At 43.3% G+C, this 24037-nt stretch overlaps 1 protein-coding gene across 4 annotated transcripts in view; it reads left to right on the top strand.

Annotated features, from left to right (window-relative positions):
* The window catches only part of LOC120247637 (myomegalin-like), a 221631-nt gene that overhangs the window by 8620 nt on the left and 188974 nt on the right, over positions 1 to 24037 (top strand). For 2 of the 4 annotated variants that reach the window (XM_039255654.1, XM_039255661.1), the window contains exon 1: positions 23754 to 23840. The exons of the other annotated variants lie outside the window; for them this stretch is intronic. In XM_039255654.1, the coding sequence (XP_039111585.1) occupies positions 23821 to 23840 (20 nt within the window). In that variant the 5' untranslated portion in view covers positions 23754 to 23820. Of the gene's footprint in view, positions 1 to 23753; positions 23841 to 24037 lie in introns of those variants that run through there. 4 annotated transcript variants of the gene reach the window in all.

Genomic DNA, 24037 nt, shown 5'->3' on the forward strand with positions numbered 1-24037 from the left:
TCCCTTTCTCTCTGACCCTCCCCTGCTCACGCTGCCTCTCTCTCTCTCTCAGCAATAAATAAAACATTAAAAATCATTTAAAAAATTTTTATAATATCTTTGTCTGGATTTTGCATAAGGGTAATGTTGGCCTCGAAAAATGAGTTGGAGGGCACCTGGGGGGCACAGTTGGTAGGTTGAGTATCCAATTCTTGCTCTTGGCTCAGGTCATGATCTCACAGTTCTGGTTTCGAGCCCCACATCAGGCTCTGCATTGATGGCATGGAGTCTGCTTGGAATTCTGTCTCTCTTTCTCTCTGCCCCTTCCCCACTTGTGTGTACTCACATGCTCTCTCTCTAAATAAATAAATAAACTTTAAAAACATGAGCTGGGAGTTCCCACCTCTTCAATATTGGGTGAGAGTTTGAGTAGAAACTGCATTATTGCTTTCTTAAATGTTTGATAGGATTCACTAGTAAAGACTTTTTTTAAAAATTATATTTAATTTATTTCTGACAGAGAGAGACAGCATGAGCAGGGGAGGGTCAGAGAGAGAGGGAGACACAGAATCTGAAGCAGGCTCCAGGCTCTGAGCTGGCTGTCAGCACAGAGCCCGACGCGGGGCTCGAATCCGCAAACCGTGAGATCATGACCTGAGCTGCAGTTGGATGCTTAACCGACTGAGCCACCCAGGCGCCCCATCCCTAGTAAAGACTTTTAAACCAAGATTTTCTTTCTGGGAAGGTTTTAAATTACAAATTCAATTTCATTAATAAATATAGGGCTATTTAGCTCATCTGTTTCTTCTGGGGAAAGTTTTGTTAATTTGTGTCTTCCAAGAAATTTGTTCATTTTTTCCTAAGTTGTCAAATTTATCACCATAAATTTTTCAATTTTGAAAATTGAAATACAATTTTCTAATTAGCCCTTTAATATTTGTAGAATCTGTACTGATATCACTTCACCTTTCTCCTTCCCCATGTTGGTTATTTGTGTATTTTCTTTTTGTTTCAATAAACTTGATCTGAAGTTTATTGGTTTTATTTACCTTTTCAGAAAAACAGCTTTGGCCTCATTTAATTTCTCTATTGTTTTTGGTCAAAAAAAAAAACAACAAAAAAAAAAACAGTTTATGTGCTTTATCCCTGGTCCTTATGATTTCCTTTCTTCTGCTTACTTTGAATTTCATTTGCTTTTCCTTTTCCAGTTTCTTAAAGTGCATGTCTAGATCATTGATTTAAGACCTTCCTTTTCTACTACAAGTGCTTTGGTTCTATCAATTTCATTCCAAGTACTGCATTAGTTCTATGCCACACATTTTTATATCTCACGAATTCATTTTCATTCAGTTTAAAATACTTTCTCTTTTCACTTTTGGTTGCTTCTTTGCTCTGTGGGTTACATAGAAGTGTGTGTTTAGTTTCAAGATATTTGAAGATATTTCAGACTTCTTTCTGCTATTGATTTCTAATGTAATCTTTTTGTGGTCAGACAGCACATCTTGTAGGATTTGAGTTCTTTTGCATTTGTTGAGAATTGTTTTATGGCCCAGATTATGATCTGTCTTCGTAAACGTTCCCTGTGCACTGGAAAAGCACACGTGTCCTGCTGTTGTGGAGCAGTGTGTTTTATAAAGAGCAGTTACTTCAAGTTGGCTCATTATGTTGTTCAAGTTTTACATATCATTATTGATTCTGTATCTAATTTTTTATCAGTTATTCAGAGAGGTATACTAAAATTTATTAATATAAATTTTTAATTTTTTATTGCTCTTTGCTTCATGTATTTTTTTAAAAAATTCCAGGAGTGCCTGGGTGGCTCAATCATTTGAGCATCAAACTCTTGACTTTGGCTCAGGTCATGGTCCCAGGTTGTGGGATCTCTCTCTCGCTCTCTCTGCCCCTCTCCCCCACTCATGCACTCCCTCTCTCTCTCTAAAGTAAAATTTAAAATAAATAAATAAATACTAAAAAATAAAAGATTCCAAAACCTAGTGAGCTTTACTAACTACATAGCTTCTCTGTGAGTTACCATTCTCCTTTTTTATTTAAAATGCTAAACTCAATGTTTTTGTCTTAAGTTGTGCAAAATATTGGTATTACAGAATGCTGAAACATTTTTTATGTCACTCAAGGGTTAATCGAAACATATGAAAGGGAGTCAAAGTAGGTAGTTTTGGGCATTTCTATACCACAAAATTTTTTATTTTTTTATTTTTATTTTTTAATTTTTTAATGTTTTTATTTTATTTTTGAGAGAGAGACAGAGCGTGAGTGGGGGGAGGGGCAGAGAGAGAGACACAGAATCTGAAGCAGGCTCCAAGCTCTGAGCACAGGGCCTGACCTGAGCCTCAAACTCATGGACTGTGAGACTATGGATGACCTGAGCTGAAGACAAACGCTTAACTGACTGAGCCACCCAGGTGCCCCCACAAAAAAAGTTTTTTAATAAGCACATCCAGCTCCTATGCTAGAGGCAGAGTTATTCCATTTCTAGATTAGTTGGCCTCCTTGTTAAACATTGTATACTATATCATGGCAAACAATTAGAGCACCACACACAGCTTTGGATTTCAGTCTGTATTACCATTCTTCTAGGAGGTTTGCTCCTACAACTGGTGATAGAAAGAAAAGAAGTAGCAGCATGAACAGTTTAAGGACCAAGCCTTGAGAAGAGAGCAATGAGATAATAATACCTTTCTAAATCGAATCAGCATCATTCGACCTGCTACGGACTTGAGCTTAAAGCGTCATTTTGGCCCCTTCCCTAAAATGTGGACACTCCATTTATCTCTTACCTAACGCAGGTACCATGGGCCATATCGCCAGTGCCCAATGTGGTTTATAACTCATAATATTTTCATTAATCTGAAGGAAAGTCTTTTAACTTTGAAGAATACTCGAAAGAGTTTTATTGCACTTCAGAATTTCAAAATGCCCTGAAATGTGTCCTTTAAAATATTCTTTGTGCTTTATTTTTGGCATACAAGAATCTTAGATGCATTAAAGAGTCCTACATTTGTTATCCTGTGATTTTTATCTCCAGCTTAATATAAATTATACCTAAACTTTAATTTTAAACATATTTTTAGTTTATATATTTATTTTGAGAGAGAGAGGGAGCAAACATGAGCGGGGAAGGAGCAGAGAGAGGGAGAGAGAGAATCCCAAGCAGGTTCCTCACTGTCAGCTCAGAGCCTGACATGGGGTTGATCTCACGAACTGGGAGATCATGACCTGAGTTGAAATCAAGAGTCAGATGCCTAACTGACTGAGCCACCCAAACACCCGAGAAGTTGATTTTATTCTAAGGACATTGGGAAACGAAGGAAGGGTTTGAAGCGGACGCATGATAGGATCTGGAAAAATGTTTAAAAATATCACTCTGCTTTTGTAGAATAGGCTTTGAGGGGCCAAGAGTGGCAGCAGAGGAAGGTGCTTTGAAGAGTGTTGTAGTAAGTAGACTGGGGTGGGATGGTGGTGATTCACATTATGGTGGTAGTGGTCAGACTGGAACAGTCTGGAACAGAAGGGAACAGATTCCAAATCTATTTTGGTGATAGAGCCAAAAGAGTCGATGGTGTGTGGGACAAGGAGAATGAAATTTAAAAAGGAGGTACCACAGGCCTTTAAAAAAGTGTTTTTAATGTTTATTTATTTTGAGAGAGAGGTAGAGTATGAACAGGGGAGGGACAGAGAGAGGGAGACACAGAATCCGAAGCAGCGCCAGGCTCTGAGCTGTCAGCACAGAGCCTGATGCAGGGCTCAGAACCAGAGCGAAATCATGACCTGAGCAGAAGGTGGACGCTCAACTGACTGAGCTACCCAGGTGCCCCTCACAGGCCTTTTTTTCTTTCTTTATTTTTTTTTTTTAAGAATAACTTAAACTTAGGGGCGCCTGGGTGGCTTAGTCGGTTAAGCGTCCGACTTTCGCTTAGGTCATGATCTCGCAGTTCGTGGGTTCGAGCCCCGCGTCGGGCTCTGTGCTGACTGCCAGCTCAGAGCCTGGAGCCTGTTTCAGTCTGTGACTCCCTCTCTCTCTGACCCTCCCCTGCTCACGCTGTCTCTCTCTCTCTCTCTCTCTCCTAGAAATAATAATAAAAAAAAAAGAATAACTTAAACTTAAAACTGCTCTAAGAAAATGAAGTCTATTTAAACAAAAGATTTTTTTTTTCCTATTAATGGGGGGAAAATATTAGTTTTCCCTCACGGCCTCAGGAATTAGTTCAGGGATAGGCACTTGACTCAAACAGGATTCTTTAGGGGCCTCTTAAAAGAGGCAACGTCTCTTCTAATGCATGTGAGCCTCAGAGAGAGAGTATAAGGCCTGCTGGCAGATAACTCCCTACCTTGCAGAGGCTGAAAATGAAATCAGGACAGAAAAGAATTGAGATAGAGAAGCATGACTTCACCATACTAAGCTGTATTTGAAACCTTGGGTGAAGTTTTTTGCTAAGCCCTAGCTGAGGTTTTCTCCCCACTCAGCACGGGGGTGGTGGTGGTTAGGTGGTGGAAGTCATCACCTCCCCAACTGAGAGGACCCTGGATACTATTAAAAATATCTTCACGTTCTGTGAGAAAGGTATTATTATCCCCATTTTTATAGAAAGGTTAAATACTGTGACACAGTGACACAGTTAGGAAATGGTAAAAGTGGGGCTTAATTGGCAGGTGCTAACTGTGTATTTCGTATGCATGAGAGTCATTACTTTTGTCCAGCTTGCTTTTAAAATGTTTCTTTTCAGTGACCCTAGATTTTCTTTTCGTTAAAAAACAAATCAAAACAGGGGCGCCTGGGTGGCTCAGTTCGTTGAGTGTCCAACTTGGGCTCAGGTCACGATCTCATGGTTTGGGAGGTGAGGCCCCACGTCAGGCTCTGTGCTGATAGCTGAGAGCCTGGAGCCTGCTTCAGATTCTGTCTTCCTTTCTTTCTGCCCCTCCTCCACTCACTCTCTTTCTCTATCTCAAAAGTAAATAAATATTTTAAAAATTAAAAAAAAATCAAAACAGGGGCACCTGGCTAGCTCACTTGGTTAAGTGTCTGACTCTTGATTTCTGCTCAGGTCATGATCTCACAGTTGTGAGATCGAGCCCTGCATCAGGCTCAGCGCAGAGCATGGAGCCTGCTTGGGATTCTCTCTGTCTCCCTCTCTGTCCCTCCTCTGCTAATGCTCTCTCAAAATAAACGTAAAAAAAAATCAAAACAATAACAAAAATCCTTTGGTAGAGCTTTGACAAGAATAGTCTGGTCTCAAAATTAGCATAACAACTGTAAAATGCCATTTGTTTTCAAATAATAAGCTCCATTATTAATATTTGACCTTGTAAGGATTTGCTTCCTAATTCATATGGCATAAGTCCTGAAAGCATGGAGAAATGAATGATCTGTTTGAAACAAAAAGACGTTTACCTGGACATGACTAAAAAATCTATCAAAAAGCCATCAGATGATTCCATATTCAGGTTAATAAAAATGGGTGAATTATACATTTCAAAGGAGAATCTGGGACACTGTTCAAATAGCAAAGACATACAGCAAGCTGGGCTCACTGCCCAGAACGATAAGCACATGAAAAATTCACAGAATAGGGGGATTTTGTCCACTGCGTGTGTGCTCAACACACACGTACATTCAACCATACAACACTAGCTCAGAGAAAGTGGAGCCAAGAAAAGAAATGTTAACATGAACAAGCGGCCTTAGTGTACAAACAGAAACAATACCATATTTTACCTTCCTTCTCCTCATCATAATATTCAAATTTATAACATGTTTTTTGCCTCACTGCTATGTAAATCTTGACTTTGGAATCTCCAATGAAATATTGCAACTAAAATGTACAGCTTTATTGTAATCTTAACAAGAAAGATTTTCGTGGATTGTGCATATCTTCTAAAAGAGAAAAAAATGTTCTTGGTAGTAATTAAAAGCACATTCTGGAGAGAGGATGCTCAGGCCATGTATTTTACAGACCTTACAAAAGTGCTATTTCTTGCCCCCCCATAATGCTCACCATAAATCCAGGCCCTATTATGCAGCCTTAAATAAGTGCTCCAAATTCAATGTCTGTATTTACTGAAAAGAGAATACTAGCTTCTTTGTGAATGGGAGGGCTGGGTCTCTAACTCTACTTTGGATTGGGGGAAAGTTTGGGAGTCTGTGTATCAGTTGCCTATTGCTGCATAGCAAATTACCCCAACACTTAGTGGCTGTGATGGTGAATTGCGTGTGTCAACTTGACCAGATCACAGGATACCCAGATATTTGGCTAAACATCATTTCTGCGTGAGTCTCTAAGGATGTTTCCAGATGAGATTAGCAGTTAAAGTTGGCAGACTGAGTAAAGCAGCTTGTCTGCCCCTGTGTGATTGGGCACCATCCAAACCACTGAGGGCCTAGATAGAACAAAAAGACAGAGGAAGGGAGAATTTGCTCCCTCTGCCTGAGTGGATGTGTGGAGACATCAGTCTTCTAAACTCAGACTGAGATTTATCCCATGGGCCCTCTGGTCCTAAGAACAACAACATCGGCTTTCCTGGGTCTCCAGCTCCTATACAGTGGATACTGGGACTTCTCAGCCTCCGCAACTGAGAGAGCCAATCCCTTATAGTAAATCTCTTTTCTGAACCAAGAGTGTGATTACCAAGGATCAACGGGGGCTATCTTAGACACTGCCTACCACAGTTTGCATATGTTGTGGAAACTCCTGGAAATCAGAGGAACACCAGGATTTATTCTTTTCCTTCCTTCTGGAATGAGGCTCATACACAAACCAAGCACAAAAAGCAAGGAGGAGTGGAATAGAGCTGAGGCCAAAGACTATGCCAAGCTGCTTCCATCTGCATCCATGGAACAATAACAACATCAGACTCTACGTGCTCAGTCAGCAAGCATCCCTGGAAGACATTGCTGGCAGTGACTGGCTCTAGCTGCCTTCCTGGATGCCTTAGGGTTGAGGGATCAATGTCTGGACAACATAACCTGTTTGCAGCTCAAGAGGTATGCTGGTTGGGAAGCTCTGCCTTAGACAACCTATTGGGAGATCATCTTGTATATGTAGTTTACAGTGATGGCTCCACTATTCATTTACTAAAGTTGGCCCAAGAAAATATCCTAGTTGCTTCATCCATGGCTCTCCAACGTACTATCATGTAACAGTACTTGTCACCAAATGAGAGCATGTTTCTCGTATAAGTTAGCAGGGCTGTTCTCAGATTGGTCAGGACTTGGTAACTGGGGGCATATATGCCATTAAAATAACTATTAATCACATTACTTATGTTATTAATAAAATTACTTAGGTCATTAATAACATTAATAACCGTTGACTTTTAAATGAAGAGCTTTCATAATTATTTTTCATTATTGCATCATTTCACTCTTGAGATAATAATTAAATTTCTATAGTCTGAAGGATTCACAGAATTTCAACACGTAAAACCTATAAGGAGATTTTCACTCCAAATTGTATCTAGAAAACTTGCCTGTATTTGAGAGTGAATGTTCGGATATTAACAGAAACCCAGGGGCATACTCTACTTGTATCACTGGCTTGTCAGGCCAATTAGATGTGATGAGGCCCACACAGGCACAAGTTCAGGGTTGTAAGAAACAATATGGAGTCAGCATCCAGCTATTGGGTTTTCAAAAGCTGAAGCTGAATGACAGGTCATTTGGCTCAATGGTGGTGCTGAACTTTGGTTCAAAATTTTATACCCTCTTTTTACTCTTCCAGTTTGACACAGGACGGCTTTTTCTCAGCCTTCAACTTTAGTTCTTCAAGGGCTGCAACGTTTTTCTCTTTTCCTTGTTTCCATGAAAACTTTTGAGAATTTCAAGACTTTCTTGTATCTTACTCCCTCTGTCTCAGCTGGCCCCCAGGTTTTCCCTTCCCTTCACCCCATCTCCTCAGGATTTGGTCTGTCCTAGACTCCCAGGCAGAAATTGGTCAAGGAAGACAGGAAAGAAGGCATAATCCCTGAAATAAAGGTGTCAGAAATGGAGCTAGACAACTGGGCCCTGCTTTCAATTGGAGTAGGCTCTGCGTTTCTCTTCAGTAAAAGGAAACAGGAAGAGTGGTCTGGTCCCAGGTGAAAGCAACTGTCAAGAGCCTGGCAAATAGTGTACCTTTTCAGGCTGAGGGTCTGAGCTGTGATTCCCATTTCCTGTCTGGAGGGTAGGTTAAAAAAAAAAAAGTGGCATAAAGGACCCAAGATTAGAGAGGCAGGCTGTCCCTGTGAGGCAGATATAGGTAGGCCTAGGGTGTCCCTCTTTTCTGCAAAGGGAGATGTTTCCCGTATTCATTCTAGTAGCTTCAACCACATATAGAATTCTTAACCCTTAATTCTTAACAGAACTAAGTAGTAAGCAATTGTGAACCGTGGGCTGTACCACCATCTGTTCGAGGGGGAATATTCTGAATATATTTCGTAAGTCCTAGAAACGTGTGCTTCTTTAGTACAATCTTTCAATAAATTACAAGACATGTACATCTCTCTTTGCCTCTTTCCAGGCAAGTCGCCTGAAGGGATACGCAAATGCCTGGTACCAGCAGACAGGCTGGTTAGTAACACACAGGAGTGAAGCAGGTCAAGTGTAAGACCCTATGGGGTGGTGTCGGTGACTGAGCACCTGGAGCGTTGATACATGAAAGGCCATCCTACAACCTGGGAGCCCGATTCTGTAAGACAGATCCCACCAGCAGGGGGCACCTCTAGATGCTTTATTTGCCCTGGCGCAAAATCAGGTTTGGTCTTGGGAATGAGCACCTCTTGCCAAAGGGGAGGCTCCAGTCTGGTGAAGCTTCCAAAGCAGCTTGAACTCAGTAGACCCTGCATGGAGGATGTAGCATGGCTTCTTTGATTTCCAGAACCATCTGTAGTCCATGTGACTGGAAGAGTCAAGGTGAAGCAGACTTCATTTTTGAGTTGAGTGGGAAGGTGCCTCAAACTGAGAATGGGGCTTGGGTTTTCTTAAAACGGCAGGTTCTTGAAAATTTACATTCTAGTTAAATTGTATTAGCAGCAACTCATAAGATAAATTGTTCTTTCCCCCCTCTCTATCTCACTTTCCTACTCTGGTCCCCCATCTCCCTAATGCCCTATAAATCACAGGAACTCACCCTTGAGACTTAACTATTGAGACTTAACTATTAGGAAAGGAGGCTGAATAGTCACTTTTGCCTTGTGGTATCTTAATGGTGTTGCCTGATGTCTGGCAGTGCATGATGCACAAGGAGCTGTTGCCAACAAGGTCTGCAGAACCGAGCGCTAGAGATTACCCATGAAGAGGCATCAGAAGGTTTGGCTCTTGTCACATCATCTGGGATGAACAACCAGGGCCCTAACCAGAGTGCAAGTAAGGCACTCACTCCCAAGATCTTGCAAATGCAAGAGCACATCCTGCCTTTATTTAAAATTTTGATATGTTGGGGCACCTGGGTGGCTCAGTCAGTTGGGGGTCCCACTTTGGCTCAGGTCATGATCTCACAGCTCATGGGTTGGAGCCCCACATCGGGCTCTGTGCTGACAGATCAGAGCCTGGAACCTGCTTGGGATTCTGTGTCTCCTTCTCTCTCTCTGCTCCTCCCCAACTCACGCTCTGTCTCTGTCAAAAATAAATAAGCTTTAAGAAAATGATAAATAAAATAAAATTTTGATATTTTGCTCACCATGGATATTTTTGCACTAATTTTGTTTTTTGGAAATATTGCACTAAGATATCATTTATCTTGACGATGAAGCTTTTGGTCCTTCTCCCCTTACCTGAGATTCAGCTCCAAACACCTTCATAGTTGAATCAAAAGCTTGAACCAGGGGCACCAACTCAGTTGGTTAAGCGTCTGACTTTGGCTCAGGTCATGATCTCACCGTTTGTGGGTTCAAGCCCCGTGTCGGGCTCTGTGCTGATATGACAGCTAGCTCAAAGCCTGGAGCCTGTTTCGGATTCTTTGTCTCCCTCTCTCTCTGACACTCCCCTGCTCACGCTGCCTCTCTCTGTCTCTCTCTCAGAAATAAATAAAACATTAAAAAAAAAAAAAAACCGCTTGAACCAGTCCTTCTGCCTCAGGATCATCTGGTTTTGATTTTTTCCCTCCATCTCCTGCGAACTTACCAAAGCCAGCAAATATAGGATGCAGTGATTCTTTTCTGTATATCACAAGTTCTGATTTAGAGTCAACTACCATTTCTGTACCTGTTGTTGTATCACAGACCTAGCGTAAAATGGAGATACTTTTATCTAATTAAAAGATTATTTTAGTTGAGATAAATCATACTGGTTAATGCTGAGTGTGTTTTTTATTTTCCTGAACTGTTACGATCTAGAATGGGCTTTTAACTCTTACAGCCGCTATACTCACTTGTATTTACAAGGGTGAAGACTGTTGAAATATGTTAATTCTTTTGTCTAGTATTGCCAGATGTCTGATATTGAACTCCACAGCTCAGCATTTTGGCTTCTTATATGCTAAAATAGAAATTAAGACAAAAGTGAATATATGCATGTGGAATTTTTCTCATTAATCTTTTTTCTTGATTGTGTGAGGCTTTCTGAGGCTCTATGTCAAAATGTACGAATCCTTGCCAGCTGGAAGACAGGACAAAACAGCTGTTCTAAACTGACAAGAAATTGGCTTCCAGTAATTCTAAGTGTAGAAGAGTGAATTTATCTTTGTTGTATATTTACCTTTGTCCTGGGGATGATTAATTTGATAAGCCTCATTATTTGTGCAGATTTGAGCCAAAGATCTACCACGGATAGCTCCTGATATTAGTTAAATCATTCAATGCAAATTCTTTAGATGTTGTTTAATAGTGATAAAAGCAGGCCTAGGAGACATGATATATCCTTTTACATAATCACAGTAATTTCATAATTTTAATTACTCTTACGAGATGGACACTGAAATATAGGAGTCAAGAGTCTACATCTTACTTTCAGTAATTGTATGTGGGATGAGTGTGGGGGTGTAGAGAGAGAGAGAAACAAATGTGATAAACTGTTAACAGGGGTTGGTGAATCAACTGAGGATTTGTAGGACCTCAGTGTACTATTTTGCAGTTTTTTGGTATGTTTAATATTTTTACATTTTTTTCAAAATGCAATGTTTTAAAAACAGATTTATATTCTAAGTAAATATATACATGTGTATATAAAATATATACACATATCTACAAAGCAGAACACTGAATTTTTAAAACTTGATGTATAATGTCTATATAACCTTAGATCCAATCTATATAAGAAACAGAATACCAGGGATTCTCAGTATCTGCCGGAATATTAAATCCAGAGAAATCCATCTTGGTCGATCTGAGGACAAACTAGTAAGTGGCATGATACAAGAAACAAAGGAAGGGGCCTGGCTGCCGCCTTCTAAACAACGTGTTTTCGGATTCGGAATCTAACCCGAGCTCCAAGCCAGGATCAGGTGCTGTGCTCGTTATCATTTCTGTGGGGCTTTCAAGTGGCCTGGATTGCCTGATACATGCCTTGGACTGGAAGTGCCTGTCCTTTTCCTGGAAAATGACTCAAGTTTTACTAATGGTGCAAGTGCCATGAATGCCTTGGAAGTCATTTATAAATTTATTCAAGTGTTGTTTCTGGTTCCAGAAATTTATTCATTTATTTTTATTTTTGAGAGACAGAGAGAGGCAGAGCATGAGCAGGGGAGGGGGAGAGAAAGGAAGATACAGAATCTGAAGCAGGCTCCAGGCTCTGAGCACAGAGCTCAATGCAGGGCTTGCACTCACAAACTATGAGACCACGCCCTCAGCTGAAATTGGAGGCTAAACTGACTGAGCCACCCAGGTGCCACCCCAGAAATTTACTTATTAACCCTCACATCAGTCTCTTTAAATTTTAAGACCCACCATCTATGTTCAAAGCAAGGAGAGTTATCCATGTAATTTCACACCAGTCTGTCCTCACTGCTCCAACCCCCTTCCTAGAAATTTGCATACCACATTTCTTGCATGATTCTCCCCCTCCCCCAGCATCAGATACACATAAATAGTGGGTGTTGAGAGAATGAGGGGGATTGTACGAGTAAATTACCACCAGCTGTCTGAAGGCTTGGTCATAATTTCTTTCCTTGTGGTTTTCGTTACAGCTGACAGACAGGGCTAGTTAGTGAAGGAGATGGGTCTGAATAAACACACACACACACACACACACACACACACACACACAGTCCTCAAGAAAGGGGGAGAAGGTTGGGAGACAAAGGGAGGAATACAAGATGTAGGAAATACCCACTCTTCTCCCCCCCTAGAACCCCAGCGAGGAAGTGAGGAAACCAGCCTATTCAGCGTCTTTGCCGGTGCTCTGGTCTCATATGATAAATCAGAGAGCTAAAAAATGGAAAATATGGGTCACTAGTATAGCCCTAGAGTGCAGTTTGGAGCAGTACTGAAATTAAAATTCACAACTTCTATGCAGGATTGAAATCCTGCCTGGTATGCAAACATTAATAAAAAATAGTTATGATTTTTGAATGCTTAAAATGTGCTGGGCAATGGATTAAACACTTTTCATATATTATCTCATTTTATTCTCACAACTACCGTATTAGGTAGTTATTATCATTAAACTTAGTTTACAAATGAGGGAGCTACAGCCCAGAGTTTGACTTGTCAAAATCATAGGGTTGGAAATTGATGGGGGAGGGGAGATCTTTAAATCTCCCTGATTCTAGAGCCAGTAATAGGAACTACTCTGTTGTAATGCCTGTCGGTGACACTGGCAATGCTATAGGGCTCTTCCAGATGAGTGGGAGTCTAAGTAGTTTTTCAGAGGAGACTGGAAATCTTTCCCTTCTACCAGGGAAAATTGAAATTTTTAAATAAAGCACTATATTTTGCAGTCCTAATACATGATAAAGTTTTGTATGACTATCAGCCTTCAGGACTCCACTCAGATGCTACCTTCCTTATGAAATCTTCTCTAGTCGAATTTAATTAATCCCCCACTCCTTTATCTTTTTTAAAAGTTTATTTATATATTCTTGAGGGGCGTAGAGAGAGGAAGGGAGAGAGAATCCCAAGCAGGCTCCGTGCTGTCAGCATAGACCCCAAAGCCAGGCTTGACAAAGGGCTCGACAGGGGGCTTGATCCCACAAACGGTGAGATAGTGACCTGAGCCAAAATCAAGAGGCAAATGCTTAACCAGCTGAGCCACCACAAGCACCATTTACCCCCTCGTTTAAATTCCTGTCTGTAGCATTATTCAGCACTTCACACAATCTGATGTGTATTATTGTTTGATGAATGCCCGCCTAATTTCCCACCCTGGATTTTAAACACGGTACATGTTTGTCGAACTAATGTTGAATTGAACGAACGAGAGTAATCAAATTGCCTGAATTTTCTCAGCTTGTGGGAATAAATGAAGTCCCGTGAGCACTAGCCACCTCTGAACTCCCACCTGTTCCTTTACGAAATGGAGTCTTCCACAAAGTCCCCCATACCCCACGTGAGTGTTTCTGCTAATCCCAAGGGTTGTTTCCCCAGCTCTCATAAACTGCTGCTGGTTCTGATCTCTGATGCTCCGCGGCGCAGCTACTGCTTAGCCGACCATGTGTGGTGCTAGAGTCACACAGCCCCTGGCCTCTGCCCCACCCCCAACCCTTCCCGCTGCTACCGAAGGGCAGATCTACCTTTTCTCTCCAGGTAACTTACATGGTCCGGGAAACAAGGCGCATCCATCCAAGCTTCAGTTCTGCCCACTTAGGTTGCTCTGTTTTCACTACCAATACAGATAACAGATTTGAATTTGTGAACTCAGTTGGCAGTTTTTCACCACGCAAAAGCTCTGATTTTCTTATTCCTGGGAACCTGCTTCTTACCAGCTGGTCAGTCTCTCCAAGGTGCCATTTCCTCATTTATAAAAGAAGGTTGCCTTTTTACAGCTGGTTTCTCCTTGGCACACCTGTTACCACCTGGCATATTGGAGATACTGCTTTGTTTATTGTCTGTCTATACCACTAGACTGTAAACTCTGTGAAAACAAGGTCTTTCCTGTTTGTTTGTTTTACTGCTATGACCCTAGTATCTAGAATAGTGCCTGCCACACAATGATTCTCAGTAACGTTGGAATGAATGGATGAATAATGGATCAGGATTAATGTGCACGTTTTAAGGGTTGCTCCAGTCATCTCTTTCTGCATGACAGTGGACTTCAAAACTTCATGGCTTAAAACAACAGCTGTTTTATTAGATCCTTTGAGTTTGTGGGTCAGGAATTTGAACAGGTTTCAGCTGTACTGGTTGGCATTGATGGGGTCACTTGGTGGTAGTCAGCCGAAGGCTGCTCTAAAGGTCCCAGAACAGCCTCACTGATACCAGGCATGGAATGTGAGGGATGCCTGAAGCCTGATGCCTTCTTGGGGGGCTGCTGGATGATGTCCCACATGGTCTCAGGGCCTCACCTCATGATCACCCCAGCAAGGTAGGCACGCTTGGTTTATGACAGCATAGGATAACAAGGGGTTCAGGCAGAGGCTGTGAGACCTCGTATTGCCCAACCTCAGAATTTATGACCCAGCACCACATTCTACTGGTCAAGCAATTCACTAAAACCATCCCAGATTCAAGGGGAGGAGAATTAGACCCCATCTCTTTTTAAAAAATATTTATTTATTTTTGGGAGAAATCAAGTAGGGGAGAGGCAGAGAGAGAGAGGGCCAGAGGATCCAAAGCAGGCTCCACGCTGACAGGCTGCCAGCACAGAGCCCGATGCAGGGCTTGAACCCACGAATTGTGAGATCATGACCTGAGCCGAAGTCGGACGCACAACCAACTGAGCCACCCAGGTGCCCCTAGACTCCACTTCTTAATGGGAAAAGTGGCAAAGAACTTTCAGCCATCTTTACTCCACCACATTCTTGCATCTTTTGGCCACAAATGTGACCACATACATAACTCCCTTCCTTCCAAAGTCCTCTCCCCACACCCAGAATTGTATAACATTTACTGTATCGGCTCAAAAGTCCCAAATCTTACCGTACAAATCAAGTTCAGGTGAAGATGAAGTCCCTGGGGTATGCAGCAACTTGGGTTCCATTCCTGTTGATCTGAAGACCTCTTGGTCTGCCCTCTGGGCTCTTCGCTCCAATTCTTTGACTCATTCTTCTTTTTCAGTATGAAATGGTCCTTTTTTGCAGTTGAGTAACTTTCTCAGCTTGCTTGCTGTCTTTGGCAGCTTGAGGATCCAAAGGCACCTTTTCACCATGTGCTGTCTTAATCCCTGTCCGTCTGTGCCTGCTACATTTCACTTAAAAACTTTGAGGGCATCTTTTGAACTAATTATAATCAACTTCTCAGGACAAAAGCTATACCCACATTTCGTTCCGAAGCAGGCTCTCCTCTACCTTGGGCGGCCTATGAAGCTGCCGTGAGAGAATGCACCCTTAAAATTCTTGCCAGCTTGAGGCACAAACTCGAGATTCTTTTTTTTAATGTGTATCCCTTTCTGCGAGAGAGTTCAAGGCGGGGAGGACACAGGAGAAGGGGCTGATTGGAGCTGAGAGGATCCAAAGCAGGCTCTGCACTGACAGTCATGAGCCCGATGCGGGGCTCAAACTCAGGAACTGCGAGATCATGACCTGAGCTGAAGTTGGATGTTCAGCCGACTGAACCATCCAGGCGACTGAACCATCCAGGCGCCCCCACCCCCAAGATTCTCATGGGCCTTTTTGTCCATCTGAAGTGGTGTATGAGGCACCACCTTAAATCTTTTGAGGTATCAACCACGAGTCTAACTGTCTTATATTGTGTTTGAGTTTTGCCCTGAAACTACTTCTTAATTTGAAAGGTTTTGCTATCTAGAGTGATTGAGTTGACAGGCAGTTTGATTTTTGAATTTAGCACATCCTGACTCTTTATATTTCCTCTGAATTCTGCTTACAAATGGCATGGTTCTTTTTTTTTTTTTTTCTATCCATACCTTGTCACAGGCAGTTAAAAGACACCAGTTAGGACTTTTGAAATTCTGTCTGAAGACTTCCTTTGCCAAAGGCACCCATTCATTAGGAATATTGTCTGTTTTCCACATTCCCAGTTGGTAATGGTTTTGCTAAATTTTTGCCACAAGAGGGGCAGCTGAGTGGCTCAGTCAATGAACCATCTGACTCTTGATTTCAGCTCAGGTCATGATCTCATGGTTTGTGGGTTCGAGCCCCGTGCTGGGCTCTGCACTGACAGTGCAGATCCTGCTTGAGATTCTCTCTCTTTCCTCTCTCTCTCTCTCTGCTCCTCTTCTCTCTCTCTCTCAAAAATAAGTAAATACACTTTAATAAATAAATAAATTTATTTCTGCCGTGACAACACAGGGCGTTTTTTTTCAACACCTAATAGTATTTTCTTCACTGTCTAGTCTCTCCAGCTGTTTTCCTGTGGTGCCTAATTGAGGTGTCTCCCAATCGGATGGGAACCCCCAAATGTGGGGCAATTAAATCAGGCAAACGTCAGCAGGTGAAGGAATTCACCTGAGGGAGAACAAAGGAGATAGAAATTACTGACTACACTGCAAGGGAGTGGCTGTCAGGACTGCAGGAGAGGCTGTCTGCTGTGAGGCAGTGGCAGGGGTATCAGGCATTATGGTGACATATAGAATGTTCCCTTGTTTGGTAGCCGTGCCTGGTTGTAAGTAGCCCACGGATCAGTTAAGGCCTGTGGATACTTTGAGGTGGGTCACCTGATGGGCCTGCCTCCATTCCGCCAGGGGGTCTCTGGAGGCCCTTTGCACATTCCACTCCTCAAGCCTGTTTGCCTCAAAGCGGTCAGCCTTCACGGTTCCCTCAACACTCTTCTGGTTTTCGCTGACAGTCCCCTTTGAGGCCTTCTCAGGAGCTGCTATATCCAGGTCTCAAAGTCAATGCCACTTGCTTTAGGTTTTTGTTATAGCAACCACCCCACTTACAGGTACCAAATGGGTTTGATTAGCTGGCTGCTTGGTAAACTACTCCAAAACTTACGGCTTATCACACACGCACAAACACAGGTTCTTCTGTCTCCTGATTTGAGGGATTGGTAATTCTAGCATCATGGGCGAATCTACTCCGTAGAAGCCGCAGCTGGTGCTGCTCAGTTAGGCCCAGTAGATGATGGGACTGATCTCGAGTCGGAGACTGCTTCCTTCACAGTCCTGGCACTGCCAGGTGGACTCAGCGAGGCACCTCCCTCTCTGTGAGGACTCAGGGCCTCTCTCCATATGGTTTTGAAAAAGGACTTCAGCTACTTCCATTCTGACCTCAGTTTGTACTTGCTAATTGATTAAGTTCTTTTTACCAGCTTATCTCTTAACTCAGGCCAAAGACCCTTCAGGCGAAGTATCCCCTGATGGGAATAGGGACCGTTCTGTACCGGCCAGATCCCTGTGACTGGCTGTAGTTTCTCTAGCATGGAAGTTTCTCATCTGGCAGCTCTGGACTTCCAAAGCAAGTGACCCAAGGGTCCCGCATGGAAGATGCAAAGCTTCTTAATGACTTCTCCTTGGCAGTCTCAGAATATCTCTTACTGTTGTGTTCTATCTGTCAAGTGTCTAGGGCAGACCCTGATTAAAAGGGAGGAGAATTAGATCCCATTTCTCAGAGGAAGAAGTGACCATCCTTAAGTGCCACTGAAACTCTTATCCTTGATCGCAGAATGGCTCCTCTCTGTCTGGAAACGATTTGGTTTTTTAACCCAAGGTTAGAGAGATGGACGTGGTGTGGTAAGGGACAGAGGAGACATCAGCTGACTAACCAAGTCAGCTGAATCAACTGCAGTGATCAGTGCAGTGAAAGGGTTACAGACACACTGTCTTCTTACCTAAGGCTCTGTGAATGCTGGGTGTCAGAATTAGGGAAGCAGTGTGTGTAGTGAGTAGTTAGGTGTGACATGATGGGGTTTTCTGGGGTGATGGGGGGTTCGTGGGGTCCAGAGCCGATGGCCGAGAAAGAATTCTTGAAGATGTCTTTGGTCCAAAAAGGTGATTTTATTAAAGCACGGAGACAGGACCCGTGGGGAGGAAGAGCTGCCCAGTACCATGAGGAGAAACTAGTTGTATACTACGGAGTTGGGGTGAGTAAAATCCAGAGGAAGTTTGCAGTGAGATTTTCATAAGCTAAAGAAGACCCACAGGATACTGGAGGCCTTGCTATTGTCAAGCTAGGGTTGGTTCCCCTCTAGCAAAGCATTAGCATCAAGACAGTAGGGAGCCCTTGGAGGAATGTTTTACTCTGCCAGCCTCAAGTATCTGTCAATGGGCTGCAGGTTATAAGGAAATTTAGATCCATCTGCCCTTTCCTTCAGCCTTTGTTTCCCTCATCATGACATTCTGGAGTTAAACTGTTTTAAATCTCAGCTTTGTGAACTTAGGCAATATACTTCACCTCCCTGAGCTCCACTTTAGTTATTACAACACAGACACTAGAGCCCATCTCATCAGATTTTGTGAGGACGAAAGCAGTCAGTACCTATAGCACTTTTAGAAAAACGTATGTTAGACATGGTTATTTTCATTGTTGCCTTATAGTTCATGTAGTAAATTACAACAAAATCAAAAATCCTATTCCCCCAGCATCAAGCTGGGGAGGAGAAGAAAGGGAAGAGGAAAAAAAAAAAAAGAATAGAAAATAAAAATACCTTTGGAGTATTTTGAGCTGGGTACAAAAGCAGATATACCTGGCAGCTCTTTCTGCCCATGAGTCCTGTCCCTGTGCTTTAATAAAATCCCGTTTTTTGCACACACAAAATAGAAACTTAGATATACCTTCAAATTTTTTTTTTGTCTCTTATCATCAGTGTAAAATTTCCTGAAGCACAATCCATTGACCAGTACAACGGCAATGTACTTAAGAAAGAATAACAGGGACGCCTGAGTGGCCCAGTCAGTTAAGCGTCTGACTCTTGATTTCAGCTCAGGTCCTGATCTCACGGTGGTCATGAGGTCATGAGGTCATGAGATGGAGCCCTATGTCAGGTTCTTCCCTGGGCATGGAGCCTGCCTAATATTCTCTCTCTCTCTCTCTCTCTCTCTCTCCCCCCTCCCTCCCTCTCTCTCCTTCTGCCCCTCCCCTGATTGCTCATGTATGTGCTCTCTCTCTTTCTCAAAAAAAGAATAACTAATTTAATTTACAGCTGCTTTAATTTATCAACATTATCTATCCAGATTCTCTGAGTTGTAACTCAGAAAACTGGGAGAGGTGCATAACGAGGAAAATGTGTAACTTTCTACATAATGATTCACGGGATCTGTAGTCTTCTCTTACTCAAAATGGGAATAAAAAATAATGTGTCAGGATAGGCCAGGCTATGCTGCAGTAATAAAAAAATTTCCAAATCTCAGTAACTTAATATAACTTCTTGGTCATTCCACGAGTTCAATTTAGGCCAGTAGGAATGCTCTGATCATCAGAGACACTCAGGGACCCAAGTGGACACAAGCTTCATCTTGACACACACTGATCCTCAAAGATCAATAGAGCAGTGGAAACTGACAGTTTCCCCATCGTATGCTGGCTCTTAAAAGCCTCTGCATTCTACCTGGAAGTGGCCACAGGAGACTTCACTGACATTGACCAAAAGCCACACCTAATTTAAAATTAAAAAAAATTTTTTTTTAGCTTATTTTTGAGAGTCAGAGAGAGACAGCGCAAGAAAGGGAGGGTCAGAGAGAGAGGGAGATACAGAATCCAAAGACAGGCTCCGGGCTCTGAGCTAGCTGTCAGCACAGAACCCAACACAGGGCTCGAACCCATGAACTGTGAGATCATGACCTGAGCCGAAGTTGAATGCTTAACTGACTGAGCCACCCAGGTGCCCCACCACACCTAATTTTAAATGGGATGGGGAAGGGTAAAGTTACCATGTATCCACCAGGATAAAAGCTTAACAAAAAGCCAGAAAGCACGACATATGGGGACTGGTAGATGGTAAATTGCCTTGTCGTTCTTCAACTACTCACCCCACCTGGACTCTGTGAGCAGAGGGCACTTTTCTGCACCAGTGGCTTTGGACTTGGCCATGTAGCTTACTCTGGGGAATGAAATGTGGCAGAAAGGACAGTATTCCAGTTCTAAGCAGAGACTTGAAGAGTCTGTGCCAACTATCTTGCACTGTGATCATCTACCATGAGAAGAAGATCATCTACCATGTATACCATGGTATACAGTAGATACCACTGTATCTATTAAAGAGAACAATTTAAATGATAAATCCAGGTAGCCACTGCTCCTTCCATGTGGGCTCTGGAATGAGAGCTACTTGGAATTGTCTTGAACCCATGCCCAACCAATCCACACACAGACCCTTGAGTGAGAGTGAGAGGTGGATGTTTGCAGTACAGTATTGAGATTCAGGAGTTCTTTGTTAAACAGCATTGTTCTAACAAAAAGACAACTAATACAATGGCAGCACCAGGATTTCAGCATGGCTAGCCAGTAGAGACAATGGTTTGCAAGAAAGCCTATGAAATAGGATCTTTCTAGTGGGTATTCTAAGAAATATACAGTAAAATGAGATGACATTTAATTATTTGTATACTATCTAAATAGATAGGCATAGGGGTGTCTAGGTGGCTCAGTCAGTTAAGCCTCCGACTCTGGTTTCAGCTCAGGTCATGATCTTAACAATTCGTGGGTTCGAGACCCACATTTGGCTCAAAACAGACAGTGTAAAACCTGCTTGGGATTCTCTCTCCCCCTCTCTCTGCCCCTCCCCTGATCACACACTAAATAAATAAACATTATAAAACACCTAAAAAATAAATAGATAGGCATAGATATATATCTAAAATATCTTATAGCTAGTAAATAATGTCTTATCTATTTTTTAACAAAAATTTTTAATGTTTATTTATTTTTGAGAGAGAGAGTGAGACAGAGTATGAGCAGGGGAGGGGCAGAGAGAGAGGGAGACACATAATACGAAGCAGGCTCCAGGCTCTGAGCTGTCAGACCAAGGTGAAGTCGGATGCTTAACCGACTGAGCAACCCAGGTGCCCCAATAATGTCTTATCTATTAAAGAGAACAATTAAAATGATAAATCCTAGTGTTGTTCAGGCACTGTAAGGTGATAAAATTAGAAATTCCTTTTTTTTTAAAGATTTTTTTCAAGTAATCTCTACAACCCAACGTGGGGCATGAATTTACCACCCCAAGATCAAGAGTTAAATGATCTTCTGACTGAGCCAGCCAGGCATCCCTAGAAAGTGCTTTTATCCTAACATTCCTATGCCTTAAGAAGTAATCCTACAGAAATAATTCAAAAGAATAAAATAATGGAGGCATAAAAATTTATTCAGGCATTATTTATCAGAGTCTAATATTAGAAACAGCATAACTATGCGGTGACAGAAAATTATTAAGCAAACTATAGCTGTATTAATATTATATTATACAATCATTAGAATAATAAATATGTAAACACTCTAGCAACATGGAAATATCTAACAGATGAGAAAAGGACATAAACTTATGTCTAGGCTGTGATTATATCTATAGAAATAGATATGTAATACGTGGAGATAATGACTACAGGGAATGTAGAGAAATTTAAACAGTTGTGTTGGCAGAGTGGGTAAAAGGGTGAATATTTTTCGTTTACGATCTACCACAAAAGCTTAGTTCTTTTGGCAATAAATGTAATCCTAAAAACAACAATGAAATCTCTCTTTTCAAGAATATACTGCTGGGTGTGTAAGAGAGAGTCAGTGATTTGGGTTAAAAGATAATTTTTTAAAGCCTGGGGAACAAAAAGCCTAGAAAGAAATTTCAACAAATGTTTGACATTGATTTTCTCTGGGTATTATGGGTAGTTTACTTTGTACATACTTGTTTTGTAATTTTCAACTGTTTGACAATGCATGTGTTAGGAACTTTGTGAACACATTCTTTAAAAGTTAAGCTGGCATATTTTCTCGCCTCACTACTGAGACCCCACCCTCCGTCTAGTTAATGCTGTCACTTCTTGAATGCAGCAAATGTCTCTCTGTAGATACAGTTTGTCTCCAAACTCAGTAGCCTGTAATTTGATTTGAGACAAAACTAAATATAGCCCCAACTTTGGTATGGAGGATGGAAATCTGACTCTCCTCGCCTTTTTTTGTTTGTTTTGTTTGCAGTAGGAAATTCTTTTCAGGACAGGTGGCCTGGAAGTCTTCTCTCTGGTCAAACTGGGCCTTAAAAGGTTTCCTGGAAACACTTGGAAGCTCTGACAGGTGTGGCCTGAGGTCCAAGCTGAGTGTTGGGGTGAGGAGATTCTAGGTCAGGGGCCTTTTAGATGGTTCCTCTCAACCCTCAGATGTCTGCTGTTATCCTGCCCTCCCAACCCGTATTCCGTGATGATAATTAGGGGAACTAATCCAAAATGGCTGGAGGACAGTCCTCCACACAGTCTCATCAATTCCTGGACACGCCAGGGCCCTTCATGAGTTAAATTCCTAGGATCAATGCATTGTAGAGAATCAGTTTGTTGTGGAGATATCTCTTTGGCCTTATTTCCAAAAATTCAGAGACTAAGTGTCTGGGGCCTCACCGTGGAGAAGACCTGCCTTAGCAGAGACTTTGAGCTTTTTTGGGTCTCAACTGTATCATTTGTGAAATAAGTATAACTACATCAACGTTGCTGCATAATTCTGCAAATTAAAATAAAGGTCATTGGTAATGCTAAGAATAACGGTGATTATGTCACTTAATAAAAAAGGTTTTATTTTAGAGCTACAAAGGAGCTTCGGGGCTGTAAGCCCTTTAATTATAGCATGTCTGACTTGTTTAAACCTCATTACACAAATAGTACAGAGTCTCAGGCAGTGCCATCAACGAAGGGCCCTTTTCCATGATCTTAGAACAGTTAAGGAGGAGAATCAAGGTCCCATCGGCTACCGTCTTGCAGCTTGTCTAGAGTTCTGGGAAGTTCAGGAACCCTCTGGCCCTTTGCAGCTGGTGGTAGAGCCCGGTCGCCTCTGTGCTTTGGAAACGGAAATCTGAAGAGGCAGAATATTATAAAATCCGGGGATGACTGCGATGGAGGCGGCGAATAAGGCTGCAAGGTTTCATTCGGATGCCTCCCTGACTGAGGAAGTCCCCGTCCAGAGACTGATGGTGAGACTGCCAGGTCGGATCTCTAGGAAAGTACCATCACGTCCTCCGGGCGTCCTGTGTGCGCACCTGCGTCCGGCCAGGACCGCGTGTCAGACCTTCCCAGTCTCCGACTCCGGCTTCCCCGTGGGTGCGGTGGTGCGCACGCACACTGGAGGACGTTTTCTCCGAATCCTCCAGAGGGTCGGTTGCGTGTTTTTGCAGCGCCGCTCGGGGGGACGGGGGAGGGACGGAGGGCGGGGTCCGGCGCCCTCGGAGTCCCCGGCCCCGCCGCCCCGTCGGCCGCAGCTGGGGGCGGGCAGGCGCGCCACCTGGGCCGGCCCCGCCCCCGCACGCCGGCGGCCCGGAGCCCCGCCCCGCCTCGCGGTTGACAGCTCAGCTGGTGCCGAGCCGCTCGTGCCAGCCAGTCGCGTCTCAGCCTGGGAGCGAGCGCGCGCCGCGCGGGGACCGCCGCCGCCGGCCCCAGCTCCGCGCGCGGCTCCGGGCGCCGCTGCGCTCCACGTCCCCGCTTCCTGCGGAGCACCGTCCCTCCCCTGTGCCCGACGCGCCGTTAGCGGAGGCGCGGCCGCGGCAAACCCGGTTGCCGAAGCAGCGGGGAGCGAGCAGCGCTCTCCCTTCGCCGACGCGGTAAGGGGGAGCCGCGGAGGGAAAAGCTGCTGCGCTTGGCACTGGAGATTCGGGGGCAAGGGTTCTCGCCACCCTAGGCTGCCTCCCCGCCCGGGTGAGGAGCGCCCTGAGAGGGAGGGAAGCGCCTGGAACATGGAGCAGACGTGGGCGAGGTAGGTGAGCTACTGCTTTCTCCCCGTATTCCGGATATGGTGCCCCCCACCCCCAACGCCCCGGGCGCCGTTAAGGAGAAGCCCCCTCCCCTAGGGGCCTCTGACATCTTCTCTTTTTTCTAAATGCCTCTCTAATTCCCACTTCTGGATCCTTCTGCACGTGTTCTGCCTCTGGCGTTTGCCTTGCTCAACGAATC

The sequence above is a fragment of the Hyaena hyaena genome, unplaced genomic scaffold (genome assembly GCF_003009895.1).
Source record: "Hyaena hyaena isolate Hyena2069 unplaced genomic scaffold, ASM300989v1 scaffold_539, whole genome shotgun sequence".
In the NCBI taxonomy this organism is placed as follows: domain Eukaryota; kingdom Metazoa; phylum Chordata; class Mammalia; order Carnivora; family Hyaenidae; genus Hyaena; species Hyaena hyaena.